We start from the raw sequence: 25,900 nt of genomic DNA on the forward strand, positions 1-25,900 counted from the left end.
TTACACATCAAGAATATCGATTTTTTTACACATTGGAATACTACTATAATATTGACCTGCAAAATTTTGAATTAATATGTTGTACCATATGGGAGGAAACAAAAGGATTTTTTAAATAAAGTGAAGATAAAGAGCGAACACGAATCTCAGTGTAAAACTTGCCAGCACGATAGAGGATGCACCTACATGCCAGCTTAGAAAATCCTCTGTTATTTTGGAAAACATGGAATATGAAACAATTTTAAAAAGTCGGTTTAGAGTTTATTTTAAATAGGTATGGAAAAGCTTTCTTTGTACCTCTGAAAAACACAAAACTGTAAATGAGCATGTTAAGGTTTGGAAGGTGGTTTTGTTTTCCGAGTTCCTCAAAAAAATTCGAAAAGGTATTGAGTGTGGAGAATGATATAAAGTATTGTTGAGAAAAAATCATCAATTAATAATCAAAAGTTAAGAACCTGGAAAAAAACATCGATTAATAAACATCTATAGTCCATACAATTTATTTTAGTTATTTTGTCGCTTTTGCCCATGACATTAGTGATCATTTCTTATGTGGAGTGGATCATACTTTCTTTTGTATGTACTTATGTGTGGGTTTGATAACATTCCCAACCAACATAATGTTGATGCTCTCTTCGCAAAAAAAAGCTTCGTGGTGTGCTCAACAACTTGGAGGTTGTTATCCCTGTAAATGGAAGGGTGGTTGTTTTCCTCATCCAAGGAAAGATAGTCACGGGGAAAAGCAAGAAGGTGGATGACTACCTCCGAACCGGCATCCTGAAGGAGAAGTCACTCAGGTACAAAAGTAAGAAGAGTGGTGCCATAGGAAAGTTGCTTGATGGATGATGTTTGGTCTCCTAGGTCGTCCTCACTATTTTGGCCCGTTGTCGTGGTTTTGGTGTTGCCCATCGCCTTTTGTTAATATGTTCTTGACGGAGATTTTGTTGCGTTGTCCAAGTGTTTGGGGTTGTAATAGTTGTTTGTTCAAAGCACTCTTCTTGTGGTCAATTTGTATCGTTTTCTTTTGCAAATTAATCGGGCAATTCTTTTTTTTTCTCAATTAATCAACGAGGCAAATCGTTTGTCTTCATTTTGAGTAATTAACCGACGAGGCAAATCTTTTGCCTCCATTTTGAAATAAAAGAAACCTGTTCACAAAAACATCCAAGACTGTTTCCAGATGGTTTAATAGTCTAAGGCTCAAGCCGTACCAAGCAGGCAAGCACAACAAGTGCACTGTTAAAACATCCACCTAAAGAAATGCTCCTACAAAGCTGTGGAATCTAATCATATGCCAAATTGCCACTGACTTGGTTAGATTCCCCTCATCCATTTGTTTAACCGAGACCGAGACAGCAAGTTTCACAAGAGGTGGATCACAACAAAACATGCTCCCTGTCCCTGCATGCTACAGCCATCCCGCAAAGAAACGAGGCGGATTGGGCGCGCGGGAGGGGGAGGGGATAGGGAGGAATCCGGCGATCGACCCCATTGGCCGCGAAGCAAAGGGGATGGGTGAAGGGAAGCCGGGCGTAGGGCCGCCGCGCTGCGTGGCCGCTCCTCCCTCCGCTCCACTAATCTCAGCGCCCATAGGAGCCCCGGGGGGCTAGCTAGCTCGATCCCCACTCACCAAGACCATGGCTCGCCGTGTCCGTAACCCATTTGAAAATGGTGGGGATGGGGGCTTAAAGCCCGCGAGCTTTTTCGCTATCGCACGATGGCGCGCACGCGCCCGCCAATGGCGATGGCCAAGTACATCCGCCCGGCCGGCCGGCCGCCCGTCCGTCCGTCGCATTATTGCTTTCGAATTATGAGAGAATCCACCAACCCGTCCGTCGTGCTCGGGCCTCTCCCAATTGGACGGAGTAGTAGTACTCGTTGGGTTGGTAATTCGTTCCTCCCTCCCGTCCATGGCGTAGGTGGGCGACGTAGCCTCTCTTTCTTTTGTGGCCGCGGGTGCTCGCGTGAACATTCCCGCGCGAGCGCGGACGAGTCGCCGTCGATGCTCGCCGGTGGTGGGCAAATATTTTACCCGGCCGGCCCGGTGCGGCCTGGACTTTCCACGTCGGGCGCGCACGAGCCGGCGTACGGCACCGCCCGCCTTTTTGCTTCCGTGCCGTGCCCCGCTCCGATTCCCTCCCTCGGCCGCCGGCCGCGGGGCGGGCGATGCGCGCCGCGGGGATCGGCGCTCTGTCTCTTGCGCATTCGTCGTCCGCCCTCGCCCGCCGCTCCGCCGCATCGGATGCGAAAGCGTACATGTTCATTTGTCCGCGCCGGTGCCGGTGCCGGTGCGGTGCGGTGCTGCTAGATGGCTAGCTCTGCCTTTTTCTCCTGAACGGGGCGGGACCCGGACGCCGTGCTGCCCCGTACAAGCGCGCACACCTGTGCGCACCCTCGTGTATAGGCGGCCGGCACGCGGCGGCGCATGCAGCCAGGAGGAGCGCACATATGCTTGTGGCGCTGGCGCAGCGAAAGGCCGGACGCCCATGGCCGCGTCGCCACCACGCGCGCGCACCGTTGTCGGCACGGGGATGGGCCACGACCGCGCGCATGTCGACACTCCGATGGGTGACGCGCCGAGTGTAGGGTACGTCGACGCGAACCAAAGAAGGTTCTGGCGGCCGGCCGCCATTCTCGCCACGCCGGAGGCCATGCATACGCTCTCAAGGCTTTTGCGAGACGGTGCAAGTACGTAGAGGCGAACCGTGGAACGCGAGGTGCGCGGCCTTTCGGAGTTACCAAGTGAAGCTGATCTATCGACGCAGGGGCGGAGCCAGGAAATTTTGCTAATGGGTTCGCTAAGGGTTTGAGTATGAATTAACTATTGTATGCAGTGGTGGAGTTTGCTAGAAATTTCCAATATAAGCTCGCCAAAAATATATCCGATCCAAGGTTGGGGCCCAATGCCCCCCTCCCCCCCTCATAACATTATTCGATGGGGTCATTCTAGACTTTCTATTGGGTTAAAGTCAAGCAAATACGTCCCTATATGTAGGTGGAAGATAAAATCCATTGGGTTCACTTGAACCCAACCTTTCTACGCTGGCTCCGCCGTTGTATCGACGTCGATCGGACGAGTCTGTGACCGATGCCAAGTGAGTCTGTGACCAGGATTCGACCGACAATTCTCATTCCTTCCGTTGATGGGGCACGGGGAATACTCACTTCGTGTGACAAGACTGCCACCACCACCAGGGCACCAGCCACCAGCTGGGGAAGAATGATGGACGCATCGGGCGGAGAGAACCCAAGGAGGGTGAAAGAAGGTGCAGCACCGATGCTTGGCTCAAATGGGCGAACGACTTTGACCTGAATGTCAAGTTTCACGGCATCACAGAGCGCAAGCCTTTAGGGCTTCAGGTGCGATCAAGTAGCTCCGTGTACGGATCGTAAAATCTTAACAACTACTGTACTTCATGGAGGACGAGCTCCATGGAGACCGGATTTAAAAAATAATATTATTATTACGTTTCAAAAAAAATTCAAAAATTTTACACATGATGTACGTGTGTTTAAATTTTCAAGGCGAAATACGTTAAAATGAGAGTTACACGAACAAACGTATTTATTGCTTTTTAGCACATGCACCATTCATCCTCAAAGTCCATGATTTTTTCTTTTTGCACAATTCTCATTCAAGCTATTTCATTTTGAAATTATACATACATGCACATCACATCCTTGTATAGTAGTGCAATTTTTATTCATATTTAAAAAAACTGAAAAGTTTGATTCTTGAATTTTTCACAATTTTCGTCCTCCCTATAGCTCAACCTCGAAAACCCCTACTTTTTCCACGACAACAAATATATAATATACGTCATGATGAATCTAGTGAAGCTAGCTTGATGTTGTAGATGTTGTGTATTTTTATAGAGAATTGGTCAATCCTAAAGAAGTTTAACTTAATTAGGACAAACTAAAACTTCAAATATTTTGGAACCGAGGGACTACTAGTAATATCTCCATTTCAGAATACCCCGATGAATTGTAAATCGACACCCACTAATTATATTCGCTTTGATGATTCTGGCGCCATTTGACTTGTTGCGGTCTCAATAGACTAGTCAACCTAAAAAGGCTCCACCATCTTTTGCTTTTTTGCACGCTTCGATCGAAAAAAATACAAGTTTAATGTTGTGTTTATGCAGCTTTTGAAGTCGTTGTAATTCAATTTGAGTTTATGGTAATTATGCACTTCGTTTTTTTTATTTTGCTTTCTGTTTGGGTAAACATAATTCAATTATTTTGTCTTCTTCCATTGAACGATCAGGGTTTTTTTCTTCTGTTTTTGTTTGGTCATTTTTGGGCTAAAAGGGATAGTTCAACCTAATTAGGTCTAAGTAGGAGACCAAGTAGACATAATATATCAACCCATTTACTTGCTCATGTGCCAACACGTAATATCGACAAAAGGGTTGGCATCCATTCGACGAAAATATTAAGGCTAGCAAAAGGTGGCTTCGATTTTTATAAATTTGAGGCAACTTGACAATAGACATCCCTATTGATTGTTCCATGAAAAACAGTTTCAGAATATAATTTTAATAATTAAATGTGCATGTATTTGAATATATTAACCGCCAAAGGCATTCAACAAGGATCGTGCAAATCCAAAACACTATTTGTTTTGAAGTGGATGGATTATGTTATGAAGATGTGTTTAACTTTTTTTTGCGGAAGGTAATCTATTCATGCGGTGTGTTCTACATATTGGAAATATGCCCTAGAGGCAATAATAAAAGGATTATTATTATATTTCCTTGTTCATGATAATTGTCTTTTATTCATGCTATAATTGTGTTATCCGGAAATCGTAATACACGTGTGAATACATAGACCACAACATGTCCCTAGTGAGCCTCTAGTTAACTAGCTCGTTGATCAACAGATAGTCATGGTTTCTTGACTATGGACATTGGGTGTCATTGATAACGGGATCACATCATTAGGAGAATAATGTGATGGACAAGACCCAATCCTAAGCATAGCACAAGATCGTGTAGTTCGTTTGCTAGAGCTTTTTCAATGTCAAGTATCCTTTCCTTAGACCATGAGATCGTGTAACTCCCGGATACCGTAGGAGTGCCTTGGGTGTACCAAACGTCACAACGTAACTGGGTGACTATAAAGGTATGCTACGGGTATCTCCGAAAGTGTCTGTTGGGTTGACACGGATCGAGACTGGGATTTGTCACTCTATATGACGGAGAGGTATCTTTGGGCCCACTCGGTAATGCTTCATCATAATGATCTCAAAGTGACCAAGTGTCTGGTCACGGGATCATGCATTACGGTACGAGTAAAGTGACTTGCCGGTAACGAGATTGAACGAGGTATTGGGATACCGACGATCGAATCTCGGGCAAGTAACGTACCGATTGACAAAGGGAATTGTATACGAGGTTGCTTGAATCCTCGACATCGTGGTTCATCCGATGAGATCATCGAGGAGCATGTGGGAGCCAACATGGGTATCCAGATCCCGCTGTTGGTTATTGACCGGAGAGCAGTCTCGGTCATGTCTGCGTGTCTCCCGAACCCGTAGGGTCTACACACTTAAGGTTCGGTGACGCTAGGGTTGTAGAGATATTAGTATGCAGCAAACCGAAAGTTGTTCGGAGTCCCGGATGAGATCCCGGACGTCACGAGGAGTTCTGGAATGATCCGGAGGTAAAGAATTATATATGGGAAGTCGAGTTTCGGCCATCGGGAAAGTTTCGGGGTTCACCGGTATTGTACCGGGACCACCGAAAGGGTCCCGGGGGTCCACCGGGTGGGGCCACCTATCCCGGAGGGCCCCATGGGCTGAAATGGGAGGAGAACCAGCCCCTTGTGGGCTGGTGCGCCCCCCTGGCCCCCCCTGCGCCTAGGGTTGGGAACCCTAGGGGAGGGGGCGCCTCCACTTGCCTTGGGGGGCAAGTTTCCCCCCTTGGCGGCCGCCCCCCTTGGAGATTCAATCTCCTAGGGCCGGCGCCCCCCCTGGGGTCCCTATATAAAGAGGGGGGAAGGGAGGGTAGCCGCACCCTTGCACTTGGCGCCTCCCTTCCCCCTTGCTACACCTCTTCCTCCCGCAGACGCTTGGCGAAGCCCTGCCGGATCCCTGCTGCATCCACCACCACGCCGTCGTGCTGCTGGATCTTCATCAACCTCTCCTTCCCCCTTACTGGATCAAGAAGGAGGAGACGTCACGCTGACCGTACGTGTGTTGAACGCAGAGGTGTCGTCCGTTCGGCGCTAGGATCTCCGGTGATTTGGATCACGACGAGTACGACTCCCTCAACCCCGTTCTCTTGAACGCTTCCGCTCGCGATCTACAAGGATATGTAGATGCACCCCTCTCTCTCGTTGCTAGATGAACTCATAGATTGATCTTGGTGAACGTAGGAATTTTTTTATTTTATGCAACGTTCCCCAACACTACAAATAATAAAAATAAACCACACACAATTCCATCAAATATGAGCCCGCCGATATGGAATTATATGATTAGCACATTGGGACAGTGTAGGCCTATGTATTGTGCGATTTGAGTCTAAACCCACCTTGCTTAAAACTTGGCTGAGGTTCGTTTGTACATCTAACCAAGATTACAAGAAGAATACATTGGCAGTGGGAGGAGGGGAACTGACAAGCCAAAATAAATAAAAAATGAAGACCTTTTGAAGGTCACAAAAAAATTGGGATACATATTGTTATGATTATAAATAGTTTAAACAGAGAATATATACTACTCTACATGACTAGTCTCCAAACGAGCATCACTCTGTGAGAATTTGTGGGACCACTAAATTATCCTCGATATCAACCAATTCCAAGTGTGTGGCCCGAGGGGATGCACTCACATATGAATGTGTATGTATGATGGTGCACATGCATGCTTGTGTATATTTCATTTTAACTATAGGAGAAGTCCCCACAATATAATTAGGCGTGTAAGAGGCTTGAACTCTTGGGGTGAGCTTATACATCCACTTCTCTAATCAAGTGAGTAGGGTTACAGTTGTATTATGAAAGACATGGCATGTTTAGTTATTTGGCATATTTTAGTAGAATGTAATGTATACTAGGCATCTCCAGCCGCGCCCCCAACAGGCCCTCCCCAGGCGATTTTGCCACGCCGGCGTAAAAAAAAGGCCCCAGTCGCGCCCCTAGAAGCCCGTTTTTCGCCGGCTCGGGTCAAAACTGGTGCCGGCGGACCCAGACCGAACCCGGCGCCCTGGGGGCAGGGACGAAGCTGTTTGGTAGGCATTAGGGTCAATTGACCCCAATGAAATCAGGAAATGCTTCATTAAATTAATACTAAACACTATCTATTTATTGAAGATGACCCCACTGCCATAGACTTGACCCCAGCAAACATTTTTACTAGCTTCGTCCCTGCCAGGGGGGCGCTTGGGGAGCCGGCACAAGCGAAAAAGGCGCGTGGGCCCGCCCTGGAGGCGACCCGAGGGCCTTTTCCCGCCGTTTCTTGACGCTTTTCCCTCGCATCTCTCCCGCTCGCTCGCCTTCCTCCCGCCATTCTCTCCCTTTCTCCCGCCAAACCCCCTCCTGCTCGCCGCGAAGAAGTACGTCATGCCACCGAAGAAGTACGCCATGCCGCGCGCGGCGGCAACCGCGACTGGCGCCGTGGCCCAGCCGAAGCAGAGGAAGCCGAGGGCGCCGCCATCGAAGCCACCGGGCCTGTCGAACGCCGAGTGGAGGGTGGAAGTTCAGCGGCGCGAAGCAGTCACCGCTGATAGGCGGAACAGGGCCATAGCAACAGAGCAACGACGAGAAGCTCAAGGCGTGGTTCCTGGTGCAGCGCGGCCTCATCCTGAACGAGCTGCCGACGGCAACGCCGACGACGCCGACGACACCCACGACCACACGGACGCCAAGCCCGAACGACGCCTCTACATCGCCGCCCAGCAGTGCCGAAGCCGCGCCGACGCAGCCCAGCACCGAAACAGCTCCGACATCGACGAGCCCGCGCACGCCGACTCCGCCAACGCCTGGAGCCGACCCCGCCGAGTGAATCGTTGCGCACGCGAACTTGCGGCGGCGGTGCTCTGTTTTTTGTAACGCCAGACTACGTCCGATCGCCGAATTTGCGGCGTCTTTTGAGAGCGGGAACGACCAAGTTTAAATTTCCCGCATCCTGGGGCCGGCGCGTGGGGGCGTGACTGGGAGCTAGGTCGCCCCCAGGGGAGGAACTAGCGCCGGCACGCCCCCAGGCCACTCTATTTAGGCGCCCTGGGGGGCCGAACGGCTGGAGATGCCCTAAAAATGCAGACGGAGAAATTGGTTATGCGGTCATTGGCAAGGTATGAAACCATGTAGAAATGGATACAATGTAGCACACTATCATAGATTTCCAACCTACCTCATTGAGTTTAAAGAAGCATGGATATGTGTCATCACATGCCCTAAATCATAATTTGGTATGTTGAATCACAATAAATTCCGATGGTGTGGATCAACCGTGCGTAGCCTAGTGTTTGCTTGTGTTGGCTAGTCGTGTTTCTATGAGAGTGCACTCTGGACTTCTTAAACTATCACCATTATTCAATCATGCCTCACTTAACTTTTTTTTGTGTGTATGTGTGCTGGATTCTCTAAACGTGTCTCTGTCTATCACATAGTTTTACTTTTTATCGTTAGACTAACACATACTATTAGGTGGACACCATGACATGGCAAAGCAAACATACCCATGTTATCCGACACCCATTACGTTACCGTAATGGTTAAAGGGAGCTTTGGGGAAAAAGAAGACAAGTTGAGGAAAACTCAATAGAAAAAAAAACAAGTAAAGAGCCGGGCGAGATAATGGTAATAGACTGGTTTTTTTGGGTAATAGGTTACAATTACATTATGATTGTATAAACATACCTGGACTCAATATAATAATAATTATTGTAAACCCGTCAAACTCATCTTCCTCGTGGCGGGTTTAGAGAATAATCTCATCACAACAACAACCCGCAAACATACATCGGTTGACACACTGCAACATCCGTCTATCTGAAAATGCACTTCATCTGCATCTACAGAATTCAGCCTCTACATCCACCACCAAAGCATTACCCACTAGCCAGAAAAGCACATTATACTCAGACAAACTTAGCTCCTTATCTCCTATCACAAGACCCAACTTACAACTTAACAAAGCCCTATGCCAGTCAGTATGCCTAATAACAATAACATTCCCCAGCCATAGAGAAGGAGCAGAACCATCAGAAAAGCAACACGCCTCGCACCCCCACTTAATCAAGGTCCGGTCACGGCTCACTTGGCTCGGCTTCTTCTCTTATTCCAAAGCCGTTTGTTGGGCTCGCGAGAAAGAGAAAGCCGCAGTCGGAATAAAGTTGGTTAAGCGCGCGCGCGCGCCAATATTAATCGGCCCCCTCCCCCTCCACTTCCCCCCAACCCCCAGCCCTTTTACCCGCCTCCCCACCTTTGCCTCCCACTGCCCGCTCCCTCCCACTCCACTCGCAGGCCCCCGCCCGCCGCGCACCGAGGGAGAGGAAGGAGGGCTGAGCGCGGCGCGGCGCGGCGCGGCCATGGCCGACGCATCCGCCTTCCCCTACGGGCTGCGCGTCCTCGTCGTCGACGACGACCCCACCTGGCTCAAGATACTCGAGAAGATGCTCCGCAAGTGCTCCTACGAAGGTTCGAATCTCCGCCTGCTTTCCTCTTCGGGTTCTCGATCGGCTTGGCGTGCCGGCTACGCTGTCGCCTCCTCCTCTCCTGTGGGTGTATGTGCATCCGTCCGTCGCCTATGCATGCCTGCTGCTTGTTTAAATTACCCAGTGAAATTGGTCGAGACTACTCGCTATAATTAAATTACTGTGGGTGTGTGTGCGCGTTCTGGAATTGAAGTGGACTGTTCGGACCTTGTCGATCGAATTTAGGCTGTTTGGGGAACTGTCTTTCATAGATTTGTATCATCCTCCAGCGATTTGCCCGCTTTTGGGCTCCTTTTTGTGTCTGTTTTTGCTTGTGTATGTATGTGTGTGACTGGTTGGTGTCAACTGTGAGTGACTGGGTGGGAGCAACAGAGGCCTTGTCCATTTACCCTTTTTGGCTAAAATTTCGTATAGCGAACAACATATGCATTTCGAGGCTGTGCCCACTTTTAGGTGATGATGATTGCTCAATTATTTGGATGGATGTCTTGCTTCTCCAGAGTAGTCGGTGTCACTACTGCATCAGTTTTGTTTCTTTTGAGGTGCTGCGTAATTTGCTTTTCAGGCAACTCCTGTGTAATTTACCAGGAACCACACATTAAAATTCAGAGCGCGTAGTTCCAACAATATCTTCTTTGCGGCCTTTCACCATTTAGGTGTTATATTTCTGTGACACCAGTGGCTGGGGACTTTACGGGCTATGTGCAAAATTCAGTTTTAACAGACAGTACTTACCTGTCCTTTGGTTAGACCTATTGCCAATTATCACTACTGAGTGATCAGTCTTCTTAACTAACTTAACTACCAACCTATTAGCCTCTCTGTTTTGTGTTGTGCGCCAGCGCAGAAACCATTTTTATGCCTCCACTCCATATTTATGTTAATAGTCATGATGTTTGTGCGATGGATGATGATGAGTTATCTGTTTATCAGTTAGACTAAACTAGTTATCTACCTGCAGTCACCACATGCGGCCTAGCTAGAGTTGCTCTTGAAATTCTCCGGGAGAGGAAAAACAGGTTCGACATTGTGATTAGTGATGTCAACATGCCAGACATGGATGGCTTCAAGCTTCTTGAACACATTGGACTTGAGATGGATCTACCTGTTATAAGTTAGTATCCAACACCAAATCTGTCTTCCTGCAATTTTCAAAGAAGAAACGATATATTTTATTCAGTTTGAATATCTACTCAAAACTTCCAAACTGCTCCACTCTGTTTTCACAGTGATGTCCATTGATGGGGAGACAAGTAGGGTGATGAAAGGTGTCCAGCATGGTGCTTGCGATTACCTCCTTAAGCCCGTTCGGATGAAGGAACTCCGGAACATTTGGCAACATGTATACAGGAAGAAAATGCACGAGGTTAAAGAGATCGAAGGTCATGATAGCTGTGATGATCTCCAGATACTAAGATATGGTTTCGAGGGATTTGATGAGAAGGGCCTATTTATGACAGTTGATTCCGATGCCACGAGGAAGAGAAAAGACGTGGACCACGGAGATCAGGACTCCAGTGACGGTGCTACTGCTAAAAAGGCTAGAGTAGTCTGGTCTGTTGATCTGCATCAGAAGTTTGTAAATGCTGTCAACCAAATTGGATTCGACAGTGAGTGCTCTCTGAAATCTAACACAATATCAGTTACCTTCCTATAAATTTATCAAATGAGCATGATCCTCATTCCAAAAGGGCAAATGTCGTCATTTTGCAGAAGTGGGGCCGAAGAAAATTTTGGACCTGATGAACGTGCCGGGCTTAACAAGAGAGAATGTTGCTAGCCATCTTCAGGTATGACATGTAATGTTCAAATGCTAAATTTCTATGGTCTATTTTCTTGAAAAAGGAACCGAGTTCATAAAGAGGGCGTTAAATCAGATTTTTAATAAAATCAAGAAAATTTGTATACAGGACATACTAAATTCAGATAATTACACCATGACTTTTCTCCAACTCCCTATACCTGGTGTGTCATGACAAATTTGTGCAACTTTGAAAATCACAAATCAGGCGTGTGAAGAGCAGAAAATTGGAATTTATAATGTGATGCAGGTAGTTTCTTGTGCAATAAAGGATCACCTTTTCTAAATTACACAAGATCACCTTTGTCAGAGTTTCCCCTAGAAGTAAGCGAAAGGAGATTCTTGGTTCCGTAAATGACAGAAAAAAGGGATGTTATGATGTTGCAATGAGTTCCCGCCATGTGTATTCTTTGCCTCTGACATGTTCATGGGTCAGGACAAAGCTACTAATTGATTATTGGTGGAGCTACTGTAGGAGCATACTTTTTGAGGGGCTCCTTCTCATCTCGTAAAAAGCTTGTTTGCAATTTATATTAACATAAATCCTTATTGTTAACTGTCAAATATCACATATTCAATTTTCATACAAATCCATGTGAATTTTGAAGCATCTTACCAACACTGTAGGATTCAAGTAAAATCATTGTATTCCTTAAAGCTGAAAATAATCTTCTGGTATTCATACGAAGAAAATTCATTGTTATGCAGAAATATCGCCTCTACTTGGGTAGGCTGCAAAAGCAGAACGAGGAAAGGCTACTGGGCTCTGCTAGGCAAGATTTCAGCACCAAGGGGCCATCATCAGAGAACCTTAACCTCAGAAGCTCCTTCCAAGAGCAACCAAGCAACACTTCCAGTGGATATCCGCATGCTTCCCAGAAGATACAAGGCCAGAGCAGTGTGTCGGATTCTCAGTTGGAAGAAACCAAGCGCATGGTCCCCTTACCGGCGCCAGATAGAAGCATGAATTCTGTAAGTTCAGCTGCCGAACCTCAGAATGTCGCCGGTGTTTCACCAATAGGCGGCGTGCTGTCGTTCAAAGGTTTGCCAGTGAATCAGGACAGGAAGCCATCAGAAACCATGATCCTGGAATGCCAGGCCTGGACTGGAGGAGTGCCAGCAAAGCAGTTCATGCAGTACCCAAAGCACAACCATGCACGCTGCGACTTGTTAGGGGATTATGCATGCCTACCAAAGCCAGACTTGGAACACCCCACTGCTCCTGGTCATTTGTTCACACCACCTCCGCTGATCTCAATGAGTTGCAGTACGGAGATGGACGCCAGAAACTTCTCAGATGTGAAGCCAGCCCTTGTTGACTGCATCAAGTCCTTCTCGCCGGCGTTGACATGTACAGCTGATTCGGTTTCTGTTCAGATCAGTGACAGTGTTGTGACCTCAACAGATGCTGCTGACCGGAAGTTTTCCAGTGTGGAAGGTTTGCCTACCACTAAAGATTGTTACTTCGGCCAGACAAGCAACCAAGGCTCCTGGCTTCGTTCGCAAGAGGAGCCAAGCATCATATGCGGGGCGGATTTTGCTTCTCTGCCCGAGGATCTCCCCGGCTACCCACTTCAAGGAGGTGTCTCCTTTGAGAATGTAGGGCTGAGTAGCATTGATTTGTTTCACTACAACGACGCGATGATACTATCTGGGCTACAAAGTAACTGGTATGATGATCAAGACCACTTCAGCAGCGAAACGACAGACTACCCTTTGATGGATGGATGCCTCTTTGCATAATCCCGCCTTCTGTTCGGCCATGCCGTTTTGCGAGGAGAGGATGGTGTTGTTTGGTATGTCTCCATATAGCACCTCTTGTAGGGCTGCAGTGTTCTAACTTGATCCTTTGGTGGAAGGATCTAACTGTAGTAACTCCACTTTTGATAAAAATGTCTGTATTATAGACCGTGCCATGGTATAATCTATAAATACTCTTCGACGATCCCTCAAAGTATATATATGGAGACTGTCGAATATTTGCTTTTGGAGCCGGCACTGCTGTAGATTTTCTCTCTGATGCAGCATTGCAGACTGTGTTTGCTATTGCCATTGCACATCACAGGCAAACATAACTTATACTCCCTCCGTCCCACAAACGATCTTATATCGTGGGACGGAGGGAGTAAGTTTCAGGTTGGTCAGACAGGTTTCTTCTTCTCCCCCCGAGGGCGCGGAGAAAGTTACTACTACTGATCTAACATGAAAGAATTTCTTGGGTGGCGTAGCGGTCAGTAGACTTTGATGCAGTATGATAGTACAAACCAAAACTAATCTAGCACCTGCAAAGATGAATGGAACAGTAGAGTTGCAATCATAACCAGTTTGCATCACAATTGCGCTGGAACTCACTTGCTGCTGCACCAGCTGAACTGTCTGCCTCCGGCCAATCTGCTGGGCATCAATGTGCTTCCATTTGACTCTGTTGTGATGCTTTGAACACTCCGGAGTGAATTTCAGTGACTGAGAAAATCATGTAAATTATATCCAAATTAGTCTGATTATTATTTGTTAAACACCCCGTTTATCGGTTGATTTATGTAAGGCGTCCACAAGCTTCAAGTTTTACGCATTGACCGACAACTAATCCGAGATTTTTACTACTCCATCTGTCTCAAAATGTTAGTGTCAAAAAACGTCTTACATTTTAAGATAGAGGGAGTAAAAACAATTTTGCTACTACCGTAGTGATTTTAAAACTACGGACAGGGTGTAGTATTACACACAAGTTTTGAACCTTACCCAAAATCAGCACTGCCTTTTGACTTTTAGGGGGTTTACGTAAACCTGCCCGGTTGGCGTACTCCCGAGCACCCGTCGCCTTCCGTCAGTAGACGAATCCTTCAGGGTCAGAGGCCCAGACACAAAGCAGCGAGAAAACGAAGGTAGGATCCGGGAGAGAGATCCGCCACCCCACCACCAATGGCGGCGGCCGCGCTCCTCCTCCTCCTGCTGCTGTGGCCGGCCGTGGTGGTGTCTGCCGCCGGGGAGGGGCGGCGGCTGCACACGCTCTTCTCGGTGGAGTGCGGCGACTACTTCGACTGGCAGGCGGTGGGGCTCCTCCACAGCCTGCGCAAGGCCGGGCAGCCCGGCGGCGTCACCCGCCTCCTCAGCTGCGCGCCCGACCAGCTCGCCTCCTACCGCGGCCTCCGCATCGGCCACACTCTCCAGGTCCCCTCCTACAGCCGCCACCCCCGCACCGGCGACTGGTAGGTAACTCTCCTCGCCGCACGCGCATTCAGCACACATGCTCCTCTCCTCCTGGTTCCCCATTTGCTCTAGTGACCCTGCGCCTGGCTGAAACCGAAGTAGAATTTGGGGGCGGACTGAGAAATTAGTTGCATCCCGCATGGACTGCTTCTGCATTTGGAATTTATAACGCTTGATTTAGGTGAGGTGCTTGATTAGGCAGGCCCTTTTTGGAGTGAACTAATTGGGGGACAGATGGATATGAGCTTCGAAGATTTCCTCATTTGGAATGAAAGTGGCCTTAGTGTGCTTTGTGTCATTTTGTGTGTGCAGGTACCCGGCCATCAACAAGCCTGCAGGGGTGGTACATTGGTTGGAGCACAGTCCAGAGGCGGACAACGTCGATTGGGTCGTGATCTTGGATGCAGACCAGATTGTTAGAGGTCCTATCATTCCTTGGGAACTCGGAGCAGAAAAAGGCAAGCCTGTTGCAGCTTATTATGGGTATGGTTTCAGTCAGCACTTCAGAATTGATGATCCTTCTGTCTATTTTCTGCTTAATATGGTAATGAGGAATTGGGCGATGGTAGTAAAATTAGTTACTGAAATAGTACTGTACCACGTCAATAGTTTAGACACTGGTGACTCATCCTTCCTCGTGGAGCATACCTTTTGTACTGAGTGTCACTTGTTAACTCAGGTTCAGTTTGCCGTTGGTACCTGGTACCAAGTGTTTGATTCTTCTTCATCCTTCTTTCTAAACTTGTTAGAGCAACATAGAATATTCTTGTATAAATTTGAATTGTAGCACAAAGCAAGTCTATATAACACCCATTACCTACGCAAACGTTATCTCTGGTTCCTCGCTTGGTAGCTAGGTATTTCATATCATTGTCTGACTGGAAGTCTGGAACTCAGCCTCCGATTTATCTTATTTACGTATTCTCTTAACTAGGTACTTGAAGGGTTGTGATAACATCCTTGCACAGTTGCACACTGCACATCCAGAATTTTGTGACAAAGTTGGCGGAATTCTGATCATGCATATCGATGACCTAAGGGCTCTAGCCCCTCTGTGGCTGTCAAAAACTGAAGAAGTGAGGCAAGACAAGTCCCACTGGTCAACTAATATTACTGGTGATATATATGGCATGGGGTGGATCAGTGAGATGTATGGGTACTCATTTGGCGCTGCAGAAGTAAGCTCGGTTACTCTTCTTCGCTATATTATGCATTGTGAAAGCAAATATTTCCTGAGTATATTTTATGTGGTTTTACATATTACCTTCATTGTATAATACTATAATCCTCTTCGACAGGTAGGTCTAAGACACAAGATAAATGATGACATAATGATCTACCCAGGCTATACTCCAAGAATTGGCACTGAGCCACTTATCCTGCACTATGGTTTGCCATTTAAAGTTGGAAATTGGTCCTTCAGCAAGTTAGAACACCATGAGGATGATATAGTTTATGACTGCAACCGCCTATTTCCTCCACCTCCATTCCCTAGAGAGGTAAACAGTCTTCCTAACCATATTTTGGGATGCTCTCACTGGTAGGCAGTAGCTAGCTATCCTGTATGCGACTATTTAATGTTACTAACTTTATATAGGTTGAGGTGATGGAATCTGACCCAAATGTGAAACGGGCCTTATATCTAAGCATCGAGTGCATTCACACATTGAACGAAGGGCTTCTTTTGCATCACACATCTGTTGGCTGCCCGAAACCACAGTGGTCAAAATACTTGAGCTTCCTTAAAAGCAAAAGGTTCTCGGAGCTTACGAAACCAAAGTACTGGAACAGTCTAAAAGTTGAAAACAAGTTGACTGTACAGCATGTTGCATTGTCCAAAAGCAGACATCCAAAAATACACACCCTTTTCTCAACCGAATGTTCGTCGTATTTTGACTGGCAAACTGTTGGGCTCATGCACAGCTTTCGTATAAGTGGTCAGCCTGGTAATATTACACGCTTATTGAGTTGTACAGACGAGGATTTGAAGAATTATAAGGGCCGTGACCTTGCTCCCACACATTATGTTCCATCTATGAACAGACACCCATTGACAGGGGACTGGTATAAACTTCTGATTTAATAATGCGCTCAAAACTTTTGCTCAGTACATAATCTTTTATTTGTTCTTCTTAGGTACCCAGCAATCAATAAACCAGCAGCAGTTCTCCATTGGATTAACCATGTGCAGACTGATGCTGAGTTCATTGTTATCTTGGATGCTGATATGATCATGAGAGGTCCCATCACTCCATGGGAGTATGGTGCAAAACTTGGTCATCCTGTTTCAACTCCCTATGAGTAAGATTCTTATGTGGCGCTGTGTATTTTGCAGCATGTGTTGCTGTGGTTTAGTGATATTACAATTCCTGTTTACCAGATATGTTGAGAGGTGCTTCTATGCATCACCTCCATGCTGAGTTTGCACAAATCTTAGTGCACATCCAAGAGTTCGTTGAACCAACTTACCTCAAGATTTGTGCAAGTCTCATTGCAAGTTGAGGCAGTGATGCATGTAATTACTGCATATGAGAGAACCATGTACTAATATCATCCTTTCTGTTTGTCAGTTATCTCATTGGGTGCGATAACATACTTGCAAAGATACACACTCGCAATCCATCTGCATGCGAAAAGGTTGGTGGTGTCATTATCATGCATATTGATGATCTCCGACGTTTTGCTATGCTGTGGCTGCACAAATCAGAAGAGGTTCGTGCAGACAAAGATCACTATGCGACAAACATTACTGGTGATATATATGCCTCTGGCTGGATAAGTGAGATGTATGGTTACTCTTTTGCAGCAGCTGAGGTATGTGTAGTGGTTTATGTTTTCCCCTTTTGTTCTTGCAACTTCAAGCATATGTCTGCAACTGGCTGCACTGCATTAGAACTTACTGGCTGTATTGAATCATTTTAAAACCTGTAGATGTTTACATCAATGCAAATATGGTGCTTGTAACTGCTAGAGATAGTCTATGGAGAGCATGTGCTAATAAGTTCTAGAAAGCTAGCATGGTTAGCTTCAGTTGGCAGTTAGATCTCTCGGTGTCATTATAAGTTCGAAAGCTAGTATTGATAGCACCAGCTGGCAGTTAGCATTCATAAGTTCTAGAAATCTAGTATAGACGATGAACTATAAGGGCCATGACCTTGTCCTTCTCTGCAAATTGGTTTGTCTTGCTGCTTGACAGTTTCTTCTTCACTTGTCATGCAGCTTAACCTGCGGCACATCATAAGGAGTGACATATTAATATATCCAGGCTATGTTCCAATGCCTGGAGCAAATTACAAGGTTTTCCATTATGGGCTGAGATTTGGTGTTGGTGATTGGAGCTTTGACAAGGCTGACTGGAGAAACGCTGATATTGTAAACACATGTTGGGCCAAGTTCCCTGAACCACCTGATCCATCTGCTATCACGAAAGGCGATCAAAATGCACGGGAGAGGGATCTTCTCAGCATCGAGTGTGGCAAGGCTTTGAACAAGGCCCTGTACTTACACCACAAACGCCGAAATTGCCCTCGACTAAGCACCACCATAGGCAGCATCTCGAAGAAAATGGAGGAAGTTTTAACCTCCAATAAATCAGAGAGAGTTACACAACGGTCGTCTACGACTACAATTGGACGAAATGTGGAGCACATGGATGTGACCAGGCAGCAGGCTGTTGAAAGAGCCACAGACACTGTATCAGGTGTACATAGATCAAAGAGACTAGCCAGATCATCAAAGATGTGGATTTTTGCTGTTTGGGCAACATCTGTAGTAGTTTTCTTACTGGTAATCTCGATGTTTTTCTCGGAACGAAGGAGAAGTATTTCAAGATCTAGGGCTTCCAGAAGCCAGAAGGCCCACAGTTTGACTATAAAACAAACAGTATGATCATAAGTTTATTCCTTTGCCATACAGACATAAAGGGGGTACAGTACAAGGAGTCTAGAGGCTAACAACACCTATATGAGCTATCCGAAGAAGCCGGAGCTGATTAACCATGTGAATTCCTTATTTTTTGACAAGTTTTCTTAGTGCTATTAGCAGATTTTGTTGCAACTACTGTAGCTAACGTTGTTATGTTCAATTCCTATAGGTGTTTGTTTAGCTTGGTGTAATTGATACGCTTTTGTATTGTTTTCCCTAGTCAATTAAGGTGTCTATGTGTAGAAAGTTGTATGTGATTAACTAGCATACAGATAGAATAAACATTTTGGTCACACAATCCCTCTGGACTGTTCTATACAAAATTACATACTCCCTCCGTCCCAAAATTCTTGTCTTGGATTTGTCAAGATTAGGGGGGGGGGGGGGGGGGGGGGGAGCGTACGTTGTACACTGCATATGTATAGGACTAGGGTCTGTATTTATACCGTTGTATCTCTCTCTCCCCCCGTATATTTGTACATCTTGGGAGACAAGTAGAGGCCGGTCCACCCTGTACCTATCTATGTGCACCATGCACACGATCAATGATTATCGATTCGTGCAATCTCATTCTTCCTAACTAAGAGCATCTCCAGCCGCGCCCCCAACGAGGCCCCCCAGGCGATTTTTCGGCCGCCGGCGCCAAAAAATCGGCCCAGTCGCGCCCCAAGGGCCCCGTTTTCGCCGGCTCGGGCCGAAATTGGCGCCGGCGGACCCAACCTGAACCCGACGCGCTGGGGGGCGCTCGGGGACGCCGGGCGAATCGTTTTTGGCGCGAAAGAGCCGTGGGCCCTCCTTGCCAGCGACTCGCCTTTCTTCTCGACGCTTCGTCGTCCTCATCGCCTCGTTTCCCGCGGCGAATCAATGCCAAAGCTGCGCGCGCTGTCGCGCCGGTCAGCCTCCATTGATGCCTCACGGGCGGCGCAGTGAAGGCCGGGCGACGCGCGTCCCCTCGCCCGCCACGCGTAACGCGGCGGCCAAGCGTACGACGCGGCGCCCCCGCCTATATAAGCCGACCCCAGCGCGCCGGAGACACGCACCTCCATCGCCGACGCGCCATTTCTCCCCCTTCCTCTCCTCCTCTCATCGTCTCCAGTTCAAAAGAATGGCCGAGCGCTTCCCAGGCGAAGGCGCGGCGGCGAACGGATTTGGCTGCCGCCATCTTCATGAGGACGAGGCTCGCCTCCTTTTTGAGGCCGAGTACCCGGTCCCGCCGGACATGCGGGTGCCCGGGTCGTGGAGGATCAGCGCCGGCGGCGTGCCGGTGCCACCACCATCCACCGGGGCGGCGCGGCGTGCGGAGATAGCGTGTATCCACGCGTCCCTGCGGCGGGCGGCGAGGGAAGGCCCGCGGTACACACCTGACAACCCGCTCTGGGAGCCCTACTTCCGCCGCCGCCACGCCGAACAGCTCGAGGCGACGAACGGCGTCGAGCCCTCCGGCAGGCTCAACTCCGAGGGGCGGCGCCGGTGGTGGGGCGTGCCCGGCCGCACGCTGGAGGCCGTCCTCGAGTACATCGAGGGCGGCAACACGTCGCGCCTCGAGCACCCCGCTCCCCCGTCCTTCTCTCGCCGACGTGGGAGCTCGTGGACGCCGAGGCGCATGGAGCGGCCCGGGGCGTCCTCCTCGCCTGGCTGCTCGTCCGGCTCTCCCTGCCTCCGCCCCGTCAAGCCGGAACCCCAGGACACGCCTGTCAGCGGGCGCACCCGCAGCTCCGGCGTCCGCATCGGTGACTCCACCCCCCCTCTGGCCGCTTCGTCCTCGTCGACCCCAAGCCAGAGCCCGGCCTCCCTGCGGAGTACGAGGAGATAGCCCGGAGCGGCTTCCAACGAGGACGCCCTACAGTGGGCGCGGGACGACTACCTCCGCGACGAGATGGTCGGCAGCACCGGGCCCTGGAGGAGATAGAAGCCCGCAAACGTGGGCGCGAGGACGAGCACGGCGTCGTGATCCTCGACAGCGATGATGACAAGGACGCCCCCGGACCGTCCAACCCGCCGCGCCAACCGGGGGAAGGATGCAGCAGGGACGGCGGCGGCGGAGGCGGCGGCGACGATGACGACGACGATGGCGACTACACGCGGTTCTACAACCTCCTCGGCATGTAGAACTGCAAGGGCGGGCAGCGGGCGGCGAGGAGCGGCAAGGGAGACGGCGAGGAGCAGCCTAGTAGTTTTTTTTTGCTTTTTTTGTAAAATATGTTTAAATTTGGACGAACTCGCCGAAGTTTGCGTTGAATTTGCGTCGTGTTTGTGTCGTGTTTAAAATTTTCAAAAATACATGGGCGCCGCGACTGGGGGGCATCACGCCCCAGCGTGCGGTTTAGCGCCGGTGCGCCCCCAGGGGGTGATTTTTAGGGCCTCCTGGGGGCCAACGGCTGGAGATGCTCTAACATGGTATCAGTTTAGCATGCCGATCCCCTTCCCACCTTCCGCACCAAGCCGCCGCCGCACCCTACAGCCGCCGTCGACGTCTCCCTATCGTCGCTGCCACCGCTGTACACCACCGCTGCCGCACCCCTTCCCCTCGCAGCCGCCGCTCTCCCCTCTGCCGCCGCTGCCTCCCGCCTCTAGTCGTCGCCGTGAACCAAAACCCTAACCCTACCCCGCGCCACCGCCACTATCCTCCACCCACCCGAGTCGCCGCACCCTTCCCTTGCTGCTGCTCCCATGGCGTCCACCTCCGGCAGCTCCAACCCGTTCGCCGGACTCATGCCCGACGCCACCGCCGTCCGCGATCTCGACATCCACACCCGCGTTCCCATCAAGCTCGACCAATCCACCTCCTCGTACAACGCGTGGAAGACCTACTTCAACCTCGTCTTCCGCGAGTACCACCTCCTCGAGCACGTCGATGAGACCGTGGATGGCGACCTCATGGTGGATGACCCGGACTGGGCGGCCATTGAGGCCTCCCTCATCCGGTGGTTCTACCTCATCGTCTCCCCGGACATCTTCCACACAGTCGTCTCAGAGGATGATGACGTGTGTGCCGTGTGGACCAAGATCAACAATCTCTTCACCGACAATAAGCTTCAACGTCTTGTGTTTTTGTAGCAGGAATTTTTCGGGTGCCATCAAGATGGCTCCTCCATCGACGACTACTGCATGCGTCTTAAGCGCCTCGCCGACGAGCTCCACGACATCGGCGCCAAGGTGTCAGACGACCTCATGCTTAGCACCCTCACCGCCGGCCTCAACAAGGATTTAGCCAACGTGGCCTCGAATCTCTCCCTGCTGCCAAACCCGACCTTCTAGTCCGTCGCCGCGTATTTACGCTTGGTGGAACGCCGGATGAAGAAGGTCAAGGCCCGGGTCCATCACACAGCCCTCGTCGTTGGGACGTCTCGCGGGCCGCCGCAGCCTGCTCCGCCCCAACCCCGCCCGCCGGCGCCACCAGGGTTCTTCCCCCTCCCGCCCGCTCCGCCCGCACCTCCAGATCCTCAGCAACAGCAACAGGGCGGGGGCGGCGGTCGCTGCAACCGGCATCGTGGGGGTGGGGGCGGCGGTCGCCCCCAATAGCAGCAGCAGCAGCCGGGGTACGGGGGGCTCCACGCCAACATCAGCCCTCCCCGCCCTGGGCCGTCGGCCCTAACCCATGGACCAGCGTGGTCCACGCTTACCACATGCCGGTCCCACGGGCTCTGGGCATCCTCGGGCCGCACCCGGCTGGCCCTCAGGCGCACCTCACCACTGCTCCTCACCAGGCGGGTGGGGGCGGCTACGCCACGGGTGGCTATGCCCCGGGTGGTTACGCGTCGGGCGGCCACGCCCCGGGTGGCTACGCGCCCCTTCCGGCGGCCGCCTACCTCGGCTACGCGCCGCTGCCTACGCCGGCTCATCTCCCTCCAGCCCCATGGGATCCCGCCCTCCTCGCTGCACTCCACTCAGTGCAGTCTACCTCCAACTACGGAGGTGGCGGTGATTGGTACATGGACACGGGGGCTACCGCACATATGACGTCGCACCTCGGTAACCTTGCCTCTTCCTTCCCGGTCACCACCTCGAACCGCATCACCTTCGGTGATGGTTCCTTCGTACCCATTACTCATGTTGGTCATAGTTTCTTTCCGTCTAATTCTATGCCTATTAACATGTCTAATATTCTCGTCTCACCTAACCTAGTTAAAAACCTTGTCTCTGTTCGTCGTCTTGCACGTGACAATCCTCTCACCATTGAATTTGATGGTCTTGGTTTCTCTGTGATGTGACAGCCCCAACGACTTGTACCCGATGCACTCCGCCTCCACCTCCACCGCCACCGCCCCGGTGTCGACCTTTGGCATGCACGCTTGGGTCATCCCAACTCCACCGTCCTTCGCCAGATTCTCAAGAGTTTTTCATTTTCATGTAATAAATTCGACGAGCACACTTGTCATGCTTGCCATCTCGGTAAACATGTTCGTCGACCATTTAACGAGTCAAACACTATTTCTTCTTTTCTGTTTCAGTTAATCCATAGTGATTTTTGGACATCTCCCATTGCGAGCAACACGGGCTTCTTATATTATCTTGTTTTACTTGATGATTTCTCTCACTTTGCGTGGATGTTTTCGCTCCGTCACAAGTCCGGTGTTCTTGCCACTCTCACGGCCTTTTACTCCTACATTACCACCCAGTTCGGGCGTCCTATTCTCGCCCTTCAAACTGACAACGGAAAAGAGTTTGACAACGCTGCCACTCGTCACCTTCTCGCATCTCACGGCACTACCTTTCGTCTCATATGCCCATACACATCCCAGCAAAACGGCCGCGCCGAGCGGATCCTCCGCACTCTTAACGACTGCGTCTGCGCGTTGTTGTTTCACTCCAACGTGCCCCCTCGGTTCTGGCCCAATGCTCTCGTCACCGCCACCCTCCTAGTTAACATTAGGCCTTGTCGTCCTCGCTGGAACTACACCCCACACCAACTTCTCTTCGGTTCTCCTCCATCCTATGATGGTCTTCGCATCTTCGGATGCTTGTGTTATCCTAACACCGCCTCCACTACACCACACAAAATTGCACCTTGCTCCGTAGCATGTATCTTCCTAGGCTACCCTCCCAACACCAAAGGTTACCGGTGCTACGATCCCGTCTCCCACCGAGTGTACACCTCCCGACACGTGTACTTGATGAGCGGGTTTTTCCTTTTCACCAGGTACCGCCTTCTGCAGAGGACTCGGCGCTCCATGATGGTGTCTCGAACGCGGACCCGATGCAGCCCCCGGCGCGACCTGGAGTGGCCTCGGCGCACCCTCCCATGGCGGGCCCCCCTACTACGGCCCCCACTGTGGTCCCCTCCGCTGCGGCCTCGGCTGCAGGCCCCTCGGCCTCGGTCCTGGCACAGTCATGCATGGCCCTGGGTGGCCCTTTGTCTACCACCCCATCGGGTGGCGCGGCTAGCCCCGCCCAGGCCGGCTCCATCGCTCCGGTCGGTCACGGTCCCGCTGCGGCGCCGGGACCAACGGACCCTCCACCACCCCCGTCTGTCGCTCCTGCCGCAGCCGACCCACCTCCCGCTGGCATGACGACGCGGTCTCGTGCCGGTATCTACCGCCCCAGCACGCGCTACGCCGCTGATGAGTACGCATGCGCGGTGTCGACATCATCCTCTCTATCGTCGCCCATCCCCTCGTCCGCACATGCCACCCTCCGTGATCCACATTAGCTCGCCGCGATGCGCGAGGAGTTTGATGCGTTGCAGCGCAACCGCACGTGGAATCTTGTGCCGCGACCCCCTCACGCCAACGTCATCAGTGGCAAATGGGTGTTTCACCACAAGACCAACCCGGATGGTTCTCTCGAACGCTACAAGGCTCGCTGGGTGCTGCGCGGCTTCCGCCGGCGCGTCGGAGTGGACTTCACCGACACCTTCGCATCGGTTGTTAAACCAGGCACGATTCGTACGGTGCTTCAGCTGGCGGTCTCCCGTGCCTGGCCTGTGCACCAGTTGGATGTCTCCAACGCTTTTTTGCACGGCCATCTCACGAAACGGGTCTTCTGTGAGCAACCGACTGGCTTCGTCGACGCCGAGCATCCTGACCATGTCTGCTTGCTCTCTCGGTCCTTTTATGGACTGAAGCAGGCCCCCAGGGTGTGGTACTAGCGTATGGCTGGGTTCTTACAGCAGCTTGGTTTTCACACAACCCGCTCCGACGTGTCTCTGTTCGTCTATCATCAAGGCACTGCTACTCCGTACCTGCTGCTCTATGTGGATGACATTATCCCGACGGCATCCTCGCCCGAGCTTCTTCAGCAGCTCACGGCTCGTCTTCGTGACGAGTTTGCCCTCAAGGATCTGGGAGCGTTGCAGTACTTCCTTGGCATTGAGGTCATTCGACGTGCAGACGGGTTCTTTCTGCACCAGCAGAAGTACGCCCATGAGCTTCTTGAGCGCGCGGGTATGCTTAATTGCAAAACCGCGTCCATGCCTGTTACTAAGGCAAAGGTTTCTGCCTTGGAGGGTTCTCTTGCTCCGGATGCGGCGTTCTACCGCTCCATCGTCGGCGCCCTGCAGTATCTCACCCTCACTCGGCCTGACTTGCAGTATGCAGTCCAGAAGGTGTGCCTCCACATGCACTCCCTACGTGATTCTCATTGGACTCTGGTGAAGCGTATTCTTCGGTATATATGCGGCACTATGACCATGGTACTCACCCTGACGGCATCCTCCTCCATCGACATGGTCGCCTACTCCGACGCTGATTGAGCTGGCTGCCCAGACACGTGTCGCTCTACGTCAGGCTATTGTGTCTACCTCGGGGCCTCGCTGATATCGTGGTCATCTAAATGACAACCCACGGTCTCTAGCTCGAGTGCCAAGGCGGATTATCGGGCAGTGGCTAACGCCGTTGCTGAGTGCTCTTGGCTCCGTCGGCTTCTTCAGGAGTTGCTTTGTGTGGTCCCCAAGGCCACGATCGTCTACTGTGACAACGTCTCTGCCGTCTACCTCTCCGCCAACCCCGTCCACCATCGCCGTACGAAGCATATTGAGCTTGACATTCACTTCGTTCGCGAGCAGGTGGCTCTCCGGAAGGTTCATGTTTTGCACGTTCCTACCACACAGCAGTTTGCCGATGTCATGACTAAGGGACTACCGACCCCAGTCTTTGAGGAGTTTTGGTCCAGTCTCTGTGTCTCCGGCGGCGCTTCGACTGTGGGGGGGGGGTTGAGCGTATGTTGTACACTGCATATGTATAGGACTAGGGTCTGTATTTATACTATTGTATCTATCTCTCCCCCCGTATATTTGTACATCTTGGGAGACAAGTAGAGGTCGGTCCACCCTGTACCTATATATGTGCACCATGCA

At 50.4% G+C, this 25,900-nt stretch overlaps 2 protein-coding genes across 2 annotated transcripts; both read left to right on the plus strand.

The window, feature by feature from the left end:
- Positions 1-9,422: 9,422 nt before the first annotated feature.
- On the plus strand, positions 9,423-13,463 carry LOC123071652 (two-component response regulator ORR26). Its single transcript, XM_044495232.1, has 5 exons — positions 9,423-9,654; positions 10,633-10,785; positions 10,901-11,281; positions 11,385-11,461; positions 12,181-13,463. The coding sequence occupies exons 1-5, from the start codon at positions 9,546-9,548 to the stop codon at positions 13,213-13,215; spliced, it is 1,755 nt and encodes a 584-aa protein (XP_044351167.1). The 5' UTR covers positions 9,423-9,545; the 3' UTR covers positions 13,216-13,463.
- Positions 13,464-14,288: 825 nt separating this feature from the next.
- On the plus strand, positions 14,289-18,904 carry LOC123071653 (peptidyl serine alpha-galactosyltransferase). Its single transcript, XM_044495233.1, has 8 exons — positions 14,289-14,681; positions 14,995-15,165; positions 15,617-15,860; positions 15,981-16,181; positions 16,280-16,746; positions 16,819-16,983; positions 17,253-17,496; positions 17,902-18,904. Exons 1-8 carry the CDS (start codon positions 14,395-14,397, stop codon positions 18,568-18,570), a joined length of 2,448 nt encoding a protein of 815 aa, XP_044351168.1. The 5' UTR covers positions 14,289-14,394; the 3' UTR covers positions 18,571-18,904.
- The last annotated feature ends 6,996 nt before the right edge of the window (positions 18,905-25,900 follow it).

Source organism: Triticum aestivum, chromosome 3B, assembly GCF_018294505.1.
Source record: "Triticum aestivum cultivar Chinese Spring chromosome 3B, IWGSC CS RefSeq v2.1, whole genome shotgun sequence".
In the NCBI taxonomy this organism is placed as follows: Eukaryota; Viridiplantae; Streptophyta; class Magnoliopsida; order Poales; family Poaceae; genus Triticum; species Triticum aestivum.